At 37.4% G+C, this 12,180-nt stretch overlaps 4 protein-coding genes across 5 annotated transcripts in view; 3 read left to right on the top strand and 1 right to left on the bottom strand.

The window, feature by feature from the left end:
• The window catches only part of LOC125801199 (zinc finger protein 271-like), an 883,173-nt gene that overhangs the window by 526,611 nt on the left and 344,382 nt on the right, over positions 1–12,180 (top strand). The window lies entirely within an intron of this gene.
• The window catches only part of LOC125801348 (zinc finger protein 239-like), a 111,674-nt gene that overhangs the window by 7,251 nt on the left and 92,243 nt on the right, over positions 1–12,180 (bottom strand). The window lies entirely within an intron of this gene.
• Positions 1,124–12,180, top strand: part of LOC111190863 (zinc finger protein ZFP2-like) — a 671,215-nt gene continuing 660,158 nt past the window's right edge. The window contains exon 1 of the mRNA XM_049477845.1: positions 1,124–1,197. The gene's annotated coding sequence lies outside the window, so the exon portion shown is untranslated. The remainder of the gene's footprint in view (positions 1,198–12,180) is intronic.
• Positions 1,191–2,478, top strand: LOC125801386 (zinc finger protein 271-like). Its single transcript, XM_049478021.1, has one exon. The coding sequence runs from the start codon at positions 1,284–1,286 to the stop codon at positions 2,220–2,222; it is 939 nt and encodes a 312-aa protein (XP_049333978.1). The 5' UTR covers positions 1,191–1,283; the 3' UTR covers positions 2,223–2,478.

The following is a 12,180-nucleotide window of genomic DNA, read 5'->3' on the forward strand; positions in this document are numbered from 1 at the left end:
ACCATTGTTGAGTGTGGACTTACTTCTACAGGTGCTGGTCAACGAATTAGAATAATTTGAAATAGTGCAATCATGAAATTCTTTGAATGCATTTTTTGTGCAGAAAGCAAATCAGGTGTTCACCGCACCTGTCCTACTCGTTAGACTAATCACAGAACTCGTTACCTGTAAAAAAATGATGCTACTCTGCGATGCTACAAAGAGTCAGTGGCTGACTTCACATGTACTGGAGGAAGCATGTGTTAGTCTTCACCCTCCTGGTGTGTTGGGGCATCACTAGTGAAAAGGCTGGGTAACTGGCTTTGTAAATTGTGGAGAAAATAATTTCTAATTTCTGAAAATTATAAGTAAAATAGTAAAAATAAAACTTACCTCTATCACATTCTGTGCTAAATACATATGTTTAGGACCCTGTACGTTTTATTCTCTGTACATTTTCCTCCTGAACATCACTGGATCCTCTCAATTACAAGATCATTTAAGTGTCGTAATTAGAATAATGCTAAAGTTTAGCTAATGCTACAGCGCACTGAACTGACCTCACAGCACAGCAGTACAGAATGTGAGGGGACTATCAGAGATATGACACTGGCTGTAGAGCTCCGGTCAGATCATGATTTGGATTATTCTTCTTCTTCACAGAGGATCATTCAAAGTGTCTAAATATCTCACAGACTTTCTGCTCACAGACTTTGACACTTGGCTGTGATACAGTGAATCGAACCAATGCATGTCGTTTTTTTTGACACATGCCTCAAAGCTTCAGATTAAAGGGTATCATCACTATTTCCTTCTCTCTTCAGCTTCCAGTGAGACCACAACAGAATCAAGACTGTCTGAGCAGTGGGTAGTCCTTATAAAGGTACTAAACAGGTGTCAGGTGCCTTAATATTGCAAGTGGAAAAAGGTGGCCTCCCTCTAGTGGCTGGAGGACCACCAGCGCCCCCGCCCCTTACACTTTGGGCTTAAAATGGGATAAAAGTACAGAAGCCTTTATGGTAATATGAAGATGTCCCAGAAGTTTTGTTAATACAGTGTAACTGATTTCGACAGTTCTCTTCAGTTAACTGACCTGCTTTTATATGAATATTCAATGGCATTTCTCTTTGTTTTTTCCAGAAATGAAAATATTCTCCTGAACTTCATCACCAACAACCAGGATATTTAACTAAGAGCAATGTTAAACTGCTGAAAGAGGTGAAGCACAAGCCGTCCAGAAGAATCTCCAGAACACACAGAAATTGTTTGATACATTTAACAGACAAATTAAGCCAAGTCCTGACATGGAGAAACCTCAGAACTCTGTCAAGAGTTTTACTAAACAGAGTACTCTCAAAAACCACCAGCGCATTCACACAGGAGATAAACCATATTACTGCTCAGACTGTGGAAAGAGTTTTACTAGACAGAGTACTCTTAAAAAACACCAGCGCATTCACACAGGACAGAAACCGTATCACTGCTCAGACTGTGGGAAGAGTTTTACTAAACAAAGTGATCTCAAAATACACCAGCGCATTCACACAGGAGAGAAACCGTATCACTGCTCAGACTGTGGGAAGAGTTTTACTACACACAGTCATCTCAAAGTGCATCAGCGCATTCACACAGGAGAGAAACCGTATTACTGCTCAGACTGTGGGAAGAGTTTTAATCAACAGAGTCATCTCCAACGACACCAGCGCATTCACACAGGAGAGAAACCGTATCACTGTTCAGACTGTGAGAAGAGTTTTGCTACACAGAGTGATCTTAAAAAACACCAGCGCATTCACACAGGAGAGAAACCGTATTACTGCTCAGACTGTTGGAAGGGTTTTACTACACAGAGTCATCTCAAACAGCATCAGCGCATTCACACAGGAGAGAAACCATTTTACTGCTCAGACTGTGGGAAGAGTTTTAATCAACAGAGTAATTTTAAAAAACACCAGCGCATTCACACAGGAGAGAAACCGTATCACTGCTCAGAGTGTGGGAAGGGTTTTATTACACAGAGTCATCTCAAACTGCATCAGCGCATTCACTCAGGAGAGAAACCGTATCACTGCTCAGACTGTGGGAACAGTTTTAGTCGACAGAGTCATCTCCAACGACACCAGCGCATTCACACAGGAGAGAAACCGTATTACTGTTCAGACTGTGAGAAGAGTTTTGCTACACAGAGTGATCTTAAAAAACACCAGCGCATTCACACAGGCGAGAAAATTATTTCAAATTAGTTCGAAGGCAATTAAAAGTGCAAATCATAGGAGAGGCCAACAAAATCCTTTCCAGAGGCTAAATAAAACGCTCCAGCTGTAGTTCCCATACTGAAATCAACCCATTCCAGGTTTGTGTAGCGCAGTAATGTTGCAGGCTCATTCATTCCCTCTGCTGGTGTTCTCGTTTGTCTATGGTTCAGTCGCTCTGATTAAAAATTTGTTACCTTAGAGTGATATAGATAGGTATTTGGTTGTTGTATTACTCACGTTTTATACTCTTTTTCTTATTAGATATCGTATGTTGCTTAAGGTTTTTTTAATCACCAAAAAAACTAAAAATATCCAATCCATTTAGTTTGTTGATTGTTTTTATCCAGTACTAAATATTATCTTTGTATTGCTTTATATTTACTCATCTGTGTGTTTTAATAAAAGGCTTTTATATTGCAGATCTGCATCCCATTGTGTTTTCTCAACATGTGTTTGACATGAAACCTATAGGCCTGAGATTGTCTTGTTATTATTTGTTAAATCCTCAAAGTCGCCCCACATAGAAATCCAGTGTGAAATGGATTTTTGTTGAAGTGTAACATAATAGTCAATTTAAGATTGAAATTAAAAAAAAATAATAATGGTTCAGGCTTAAAAGGGTTAAATATACAATTACTTCCGAAGGTAGAGTAGCATGTGTTTAACTTGTATTCATATGTTTATAAAGTTCTTTATTGTGAGTGCTTGTGGGTTGTGTTGTTTTGTTTTTCTGAAGAGCATAATTATTCACCAACTACACTTAATTACCAAAATCTACATTTGAGTTATTGACCATTGTTATTGGTAGCTAGTGTAGGTAAATGTCCAAACAAAGTGTTTCCTGTTTTACCGACCATTATTATTGGTAGCTAGTCTAATTAAATATCCAAACACAGCATTTGCTATTTTACTGACCAAATGTATAAACAAAGCATTTCATGTTTTACTGACTATTATTATTGGTAGCTAGCCTAGCTAAATGTACAAATGTAGCATTTGTTGTTTTAATTAATATTATTATTGTTCGCTAGCTTGCTAAATGTTCAAATACGCAATTTGCTGATTTACTGAACATTATTATTTGTAGCTAGCCTAGCTAAATTTCCAAACAACAGTATTTCCTGTTTTACTGACTATTATAATTGGTAGCTAGCTTAGCTAAATATCCAAATACAGCATTTGCTCTTTTACTGACCATTATTATTGGTAGCTAGCCTAGCTAAATGTACAAACAATGACCAATGTAAATGTTTCAGTTCTAGTAAGTCTTTAAGTCTTTCACTTCCGTTAAATTTGCATTTGCAAATTTTGCATATTTTTTTTCTTAAATGTAATTTGTGTTCTCTTTCAAGTATTCATTCGGTATCTCAGTATGGGATACGCCCCTTTCGCAAATTCCTCATGTAGCCCCGGCTAAAAAATGTAAAACTCCCTAGTTCTAAAATAGATACACTAATAAATACAGTAATAAATAAAGTCTTATAAATGCATAGTGATGGTTTAAAAGAGCTACTAAACATGTTCAAAATAGTCATTGTGTTTGTGTAAATATTTTAAAAAGAAAAGAAAAGCAGTACAGATTACATATTTCATTTTTTCTTGTGTTTTTGCAAGAAGGTCACTTAAAAGTGATTAAGGGATCTACTGAGGGAGAAGTGCACAGGTGAAGGGTGGAGTGGAGGATTGGAACGGGCCCGCCCACGGGACGAGAGAGAACAGCGGAGATGCGGGAGTAGCAGCGCGGGAGAGGCGAGGAGGAAAAAGTTCCTCACAGGCTGAACTAAATTCACTAATAATCAGTATTAATTAAACTAACCGGTAATTTTAAGGACACTGAAGTCCATACTGAGAGTGTACTGGTGGATAAAGCTGGGATAATCTCTCTATAAGTAAAGTTCTGTTAGCACTGTTAGCTTAGCCAGCTCGGCTAGCTGTGTTTAGCCTCGTGTATTAGCTGCTCTGCGCTAGCCGTGAACTCTCCGCTGCAGCGCCGCTCCGACAGACTGTTCCCCGGACTGACTCGCGCTCTCTCCGCCTCCACTGAACACCAGGACCGCTAACACTGCTAACCAGAGAGCGCTCTGAGTCCCCGCGTGGATCAGAGTTCCTCTGAGGGAAAACGCTCCGTGCTGCAGGACCCCGCGCTCTGCTCCCGCTCATATTCACTGAATCTGAGGTAAATCTGAAACTCTTATTTCTGCTCGTTAGAGTAAAGCGGACATTAAGCTCCGAACCAGACCTGCACCGTTTAACGAGGCTGAAGTTGGTTTGATATTCGCAGCTCCAGATTCGTTTGGCTCGATATTCGCAGCCTCGTATTCCCCGGCTTTAGTTGGTTTGATATTCGCAGCTCCCGCTTCACTGAACCACCGTGAACTAAAGGGAGCGTTCACAAACACCCGCTGTTTATATTAAACACCTCACAGATCAACACTGAAGGAGATAGAATGAAGAAAAGCAGTACATCTGTTTATTAACAATGTAAATATACAATATCGTATTAAATGTAATTTTGTATATTGTAAAATATTTATTTTAATTACTGAATTTATAATTATATATTACAATAAATAATTAAATATATATTTAATAAAATTATATTTTAAAAGTCATTGCGCTCAAAAAATATGAGGCAGATGTTCAAGTGTGATTTTGAAGAACTTTTTCATGTTGGGCCAGACCAAATACACATGATCTGAAGAGTACTAGTCTGCTTCTTTAAAGAAAACCTGGAATTAGCCTGGCCCGAGCTGATTTTATACTTTAAAATTAACTGGCAACATGGTATAATGAGCCATAATGCACAATTTTTTTTAGGTAAAGCTGATGTTCTAGTGTGATTTTGAAAGACTTTTTCATCTTGGGCCAGACCAAATACACATGATCTGAAGAGTACTAGTCTTCTTCTTTAAGGAAAACCTGGAATTAGACTGACCCAAGCTGATTTTATACTTTAAAATGAACTGGCAACATGGAATAACGATCCATAATGCACAAAAAAATTGAATATAAAGCTGATGTTCTAGTGTGATTTTGAAGGACTTTTTAATCTTGGGCCAGACCAAATAAACGTGATCTGAAGAGTACTAGTCTTCTACTTTAAGGAAAACCTGGAATTAGCCTGGCCCAGGCTGATTTTATACTTTAAAATTAACTGGCAACATGGTATAATGAGCCATAATGCACAATGTTTTATGTAAAGCTGATGTTCCAGTGTGATTTTGAAGGACTTTTTCATCTTGGGCCAGACCAAATACACATGATCTGAAGAGTACTAGTCTTCTACTTTAAGGAAAGCCTGGAAATAGCCTTTCCCAAGCTGATTTTATACTTTAAAATGAACTGGCAACATGGAATACGGATCCATAATGCACAATTGTTTTTATGTAAAGCTGATGTTCTAGTGTGATTTTGAAGGACTTTTTCATCTTGGGCCAGACCAAATACACATGATCTGAAGAGTACTAGTCTTCTACTTTAAGAAAAACCTAGAATTAGACTGGCCCAAGCTGATTTTATACTTTAAAATGAACTGGCAACATGGTATAACGAGCCATTTTGCACAAAAAAAGCCACTGTTCCAGTACAATTTTGAAGATTTTTTTAATCTTGGGCCAGAACAAATACACATGATCTGAAGAGAACTAGTCTTCTACTTTAAGGAAAACCTGGAATTAGCCTGGCCCAAGCTGATTTTATACTTTAAAATGAATTGGCAACATGACATGAAAGCCATTTTGCACAGAAATAATGAATATAAAGCATTGATTTTGAGAATACCAGAACACTTCATCTCATGTGTATTTGGTCTGAAAAAAAGTCCAAAATCATACTGGAATATCAGCTTTAAATAATATTTTTTTTGTGCTGCCATGTTGCCAATTAATTGTGCAGTCTAAAATCAGCTCAGGCCAGGCTAATTCCAGGTTTTCCTTAAAGTAGAAGACTAGTACTCTTCAGATCATGTGTATTTGTTCTGACCCAAGATGAAAAAGTCCTTCAAAATCACACTGGAACATCAGCTTTACATAAAAAAATTGTGGTTTATGGATCGGTATTCCATGTTGCCAGTTCATTTTAAAGTATAAAATCAGCTCGGGCCAGGCTAATTCCAGGTTTTCCTCTGGCCCAAGATTAAAAAGTCCTTCAAAATCACACTAGAACATCAGCTTAATATTCAATTTTTTTGTGCATTATGGATCGGTATTCCATATTGCCAGTTCATTTTAAAGTATAAAATCAGCTCGGGCCAGGCTAATTCCAGGTGTTCCTTAAAGTAGAAGACTAGTACTCTTCAGATCATGTGTATTTGTTCTGGCCCAAGATTAAAAAGTCCTTCAAAATCACACTAGAACATCAGCTTTATATTCAATTTTTCTGTGCATTATGGATCGTTATTCCATGTTGCCAGTTAATTTTAAAGTATAAAATCAGCTCGGGCCAGGCTAATTCCAGGTTTTCCTTAAAGTAGAAGACTAGTACTCTTCAGATCATGTGTATTTGTTCTGGCCCAAGATTAAAAAGTCCTTCAAAATCACACTAGAACATCAGCTTTATATTCAATTTTTTTGTGCATTATGGATCGTTATTCCATGTTGCCAGTTCATTTTAAAGTATAAAATCAGCTCGGGCCAGGCTAATTCCAGGTTTTCCTTAAAGTAGAAGACTAGTACTCTTCAGATCATGTGTATTTGGTCTGGCCCAAGATGAAAAAGTCTTTCAAAATCACACTAGAACATCAGCTTTACATAAAAAAAATTGTGCATTATGGCTCGTTATACCATGTTGCCAGTTCATTTTAAAGTATAAAATTAGCTCGGGCCAGGCTAATTCCAGGTTTTCCTTAAAGTAGAAGACTAGTACTCTTCAGATCATGTGTATTTGGTCTGGCCCAAGATTAAAAAGTCCTTCAAAATCACACTAGAACATCAGCTTTACATAAAAAAAATTGTGCATTATGGCTCGTTATACCATGTTGCCAGTTCATTTTAAAGTATAAAATCAGCTCGGGCCAGGCTAATTCCAGGTTTTCCTTAAAGTAGAAGACTAGTACTCTTCAGATCAAGTGTATTTGTTCTGGCCCAACATGAAAAAGTTCTTCAAAATCACACTTGAACATCTGCCTCATATTTTTTGAGCGCAATGGCTTTTAAAATATAATTTTATTAAATATATATTTAATTATTTATTGTAATATATAATTATAAATTCAGTAATTAAAATAAATATTTTACACTATACAAAATTACATTTAATACGATATTGTATATTTACATTGTTAATAAACAGATGTACTGCTTTTCTTCATTCTATCTCCTTCAGTGTTGATCTGTGAGGTGTTTAATATAAACAGCGGGTGTTTGTGAACCCTCCCTTTAGTTCACGGTGGTTCAGTGAAGCGGCAGCTGCGAATATCAAACCAACTTCAGCCGGGGAATACGAGGCTGCGAATATCGAGCCAAACGAATTTGGAGCTGCGAATATCAAACCAACTTCAGCCTCGTCACCGTTTAGTTCTGTTCATTTCATCTATAATTCTGTTCTTTATGAGTGTATTCTTTAGAGTGGGCCCACATATTTAATTTAAGATGCTATTTTATTTTAGAAAATTAACTTTAAAAGGTACATTTCTGATTAAGGGTTTAAATATATAACTGACAGTGTAGTTTTGAAAGTAAGAAAAAAGGGGTATATTAACTTAAAATCAATCCTACAGCTAAAATCTAAGATACTGCTTCTAAAAAAAGATGTAATCCTAAAACATAATTCTGAGCAATAATAATCATTAAAACAGTTGGTTATTTAAATAATAATATTTTAAATTATTGGGGTACGGTTTAAAATATAACTTTCTTATTTGTGTCTTAAATTTACATATGGGTATTTACACGCTACATTTGTACTATTGCATCTAAAAAAGGTACTAAACTGCTCTGTCTTGGAAAGATATAACTCTATTGTTGATTGAAGCTTGCTATTTATTTATTTTTTGTTAAAAGTACTAAAAAGGACACTCGATTCTAAGCCTTATTTGCCCTACCGTTTTGATACACTCAGTAAACTACTGGCTATTTTTATATACCCGTGTGATGGTCTTTTTATTGGGTTTTCTATTTTCTATTATTTTATTAAATTTCTAAAAACATAGAGAAGGGAAAGAATAGATAGAACTCAGGCCCTTATTTCTTCCAATTAAGTGGGGATAGGGTTTACATAAGCAATACCTAAAAATAATTAAAGAAAAGAAATAAACAAAAAAGAAATGTGGAAAAATAGCTAAAACAAACCAGCATTAAAAACTAAAAGGTTAACTAAAAATAAAGAAACTGAAAACATACCAAAGATCATAAAGATCACCTTGAAGGTGGTTAGAGACTAGAAGTTTAAAATGATTTAGTGACACCAGCTGAGCTTTAGAGTTTCCTGTAGTGAATTCCAGCTCGCTGGTGCACTGTAACGAAAAGCAGATTTTCCCAGTTCAGTTAAAACTTTCGATGATCCAGTTACTGGAGTGGGTCTGGTAGGTTGTGTTATTTTTAATACGTTTTTGTGAGATGTTTTGAAGGATGGCATATGGTGAGGAAGTTCTTTTTAAAACGAAAATAAAACAGTGTGTTCCCGGCGCACAGCAAGAGAAGACCATCCAACTTTTTTATAGAGTGAACAGTGATGTGTACCAGTAATGAATCTTAGCGCCGCATGATATACAACCCCTGGCAAAAAGTATGGAATCACCAGTCTTGGATGAGCACTCCTTCAGACATTTCATTCTGTAAAACAAACTTTGGTCAAAAACATGATACAAAAATAAGGTCATTCCAAAGTGCAACTTGTTGGCTTTCAGGAACACTCAAAGAAATGAAGAAAAAACATTGTGGAAGTCAGTGAATGTTACTTTTATTGACCAACCACAGGGAAAAAAAATATGGAATCACTCAATTCTGAGGAAAAAAGTATGGAACCACTCAAATTGAAGGTAGAAAATAAGGACACACCCAGTCAATTTCCTTTCCCTAAATGGACACCTGCCTCAGATTAGATCTGCTCGTTAGTCTGCAGTTAAAAACACCTGCAGTCATGACACCTTGGAGGGCTGCTGGACGAATTAGAGTGGCAAGAACCATGGCAACAAGAGAAATGTCTCTTGAAACAAAAGAGAGGATTGTGAAACTTCTTGAAGAAGGTAACTCTTCACGCATGGTTGCTAAAGATGTGGGCTGTTCACAGTCAGCTGTATCCAAGATATGGACCAAATACAAACAGCATGGAATGGTTGTTAAAGCCAAGCGTACTGGTAGACCAAGAAAGACATCAAAGCGTCAAGACAAGCAACTTAAGGCCATTTGTCTTGAAAACCGAAAAAGTACAACTAAACAGATGAAGCATAAATGGGAAGAAGCTGGAGCCAATGTATGTGACCGAACCGTAAGAAATCGCCTAAAGGAAATGGTATTTCAATACGGGTCAAAGACGTATAAGGCCTTTGAGAGGCCCATTTTTAAAATACTTAAAATAATAATATATTTGGCAATTTTCTAAACATTTGGAATGTATTTTACACATGCATGTGTGTGAAAACTTCAAACAAAGATATTTTAGTGCTTTTAAACACAAATGAATAGGGCAACAACCTTAAAAAAGTCATTTGGGGCGACCGTAATTTTTCTTAAAATTAATAGATTTCCTTAACATAACTTATATTTTAATAAGTATCAGTGATTAATTGAACTGTTTAAGAAAGATATACTCATGTGTCCTTTCATTTATTGCAAATGATGTTAAATACATTTTATCTATAATGGCAGTGTCACCATAATAAAGCAATTACATTTTTTTTTTTACTCATATAACCCATAAAACTGATTCAAAATGTGTAGATATAGTATCCACTTATTCATGTTATACCAATGAATTATATTTCAACCAAAATGGGCAGACATTATTTTTTGAATTTACTACAGAATTGAATATCGTTGGTTACCCCACATGACAGGTGGTCGCCCCACATGATGAAAAACAGCAGGCAATTAAGACAATTCAATAATTTTGATAGTTAAAACACATTTAATGAAATTTTATGAAGAATCAGCATATCCATATCATTTGACACATAAACATCATAACATTAACAGTTTCCTCACTATTTCATTTGACACATTGACATCATATATTTTCAATATTCATGCATTAAACACTTGGACATTTTAATTTCATTAAATCACTTAAACATACAATGTTTGCATTTTCCTTACGATTTAATTTAACTCTTGAACATAACAGCGTTCTGCAGACACATTGTAGGCATTTCTTTAACCCCAGCTATTTCTGAATGCTACCCAGTCTTGGCAGGTCAACTTTGAGAAGCGTGAAGTTGCTGGTTCGGGTTCTGAAATGACAGTATGAACATCTTTCCTAAAGTAGAAGGTAACATCCGGAGTTTGTGGCCACAAGAACAAGTTCTTGTCATCAGACTGTCGCATACAGCTGATCTGCAGTTCCTCTTCCACAACCTTTAGGACCTGACCTACATATGGAAGCTCATCGTAGGTTACTATCACAAACCTTCCACATAGATCTTGGACACTTTCTTCTTGCCTAGGTGGCTCAGGTGGAGAGCTTGAGGGGTCCTCAGGTTTCTCAGTTTGCCGTATGGTGGCTTTGAGGTCTACCATTATTGGCTGGTAACAAGGGCATGGACTCATCTCTAAGCGCTTGCAGAAGCAAGATACCTCCCTGTGTATTATCTTTGCAGGCTGAGAAGACACAACTTGGTGGATCTTCATGGTGCCTTTTACAGCCTCCAAATTGGCAGGAATCAACTCGTCCCTTTTTTCAATGCTCTCACTTGTCACCCAGTAGAGAGTGATACTTGAGCTTCTTTTTGTCAGCATCTCATAAAGAGCTTTTGGTGTCTGCAGCTCACCTCCTCTGTTAACATAGAGATCCGCTTCTCTCTTTATTGCCCCACCAATCCCATCTGGGGCCCCCTTTCCATGAGATTTTTCAGAGTAATTCCAGGTCACATTTGTAAATCCTGAGAGGAAAGGCACAGTACTGAGCAAATAAAAATTATTTTTATTTCGGTACTGTGTTACAGGCCCGTCACTCAGAATATGGAGGGTAGTGATTTGTGGGAAGGATTCCCGAAGCTCTTTCAAGATCGGCTCTAGATGTGCCCACACTGCCCGTTCATCATGGCGAAGGCAGTCAGACAGTGTTGCATAGGATTTGGTTCCATGGACAGTGTACAGGACTGCTGTGTGAATCGTGGCCTGTTGTCTACTGCCACCAAAGTGAAAGGACTGGATCTCTGTGCTTAGCTTACATGCATAGTTTTCCGAAAAGTCTATATGCAGCACAGCTTCACACTCTGTGATGTTTTGTTTGAGGAGGCGGAATTGCTCTGACTGGTGGAGCCAGTTGAACTGGTGGACTGCCAAGGCTTCTAGTTTTTGATGGAAAAGCTCAGTCAATTCCTTTATGGTTCCGCTCAAGGTCTGTTTGACCACGTTAGAAAATGTTTTTTCTCCATTAGTGGACGTCACTCTCTTCCACTGCTCCCAGGTGACTTGTGTGCTGTTCTCTGTGTCAAGGCACTCTACTTGTTCAAAGCAGCACTTGGTACATGTGCGATCCATGCAGGCTTTATTTTTGGTGTCACACACTATCATGCCCAGCAGCTCACAGATGCTTTTTGTTTGTAGTACTCCTCTGCTGTAGAGTTTGTTGGTCAGCAGGTGCACATTTTCATGCTCCATACATGCACATGTCTCCCTATCTTGGACCCTTGGCTCTGTTACATAGAATGGCCGCCTTCGGGTGAACTGCCTGTAAGATAGATGGAGACTCTTATCCATCTCACTGTTGTAAAGTGTATGCAGCTCCTTGAGTGGCTTTGTAAGCACACGTCTTTGATACTTCAGTTTCTTTTTGGTGATGGTATCTT

This window comes from Astyanax mexicanus, chromosome 4 (assembly GCF_023375975.1).
Source record: "Astyanax mexicanus isolate ESR-SI-001 chromosome 4, AstMex3_surface, whole genome shotgun sequence".
Classification (NCBI taxonomy): Eukaryota; Metazoa; Chordata; class Actinopteri; order Characiformes; family Acestrorhamphidae; genus Astyanax; species Astyanax mexicanus.

Excerpts from the sequence above, each read along its gene's own strand:
- LOC125801386 (XM_049478021.1), top strand. The coding sequence starts at position 1,284 with ATGGAGAAACCTCAGAACTCTGTCAAGAGTTTTACTAAACAGAGTACT.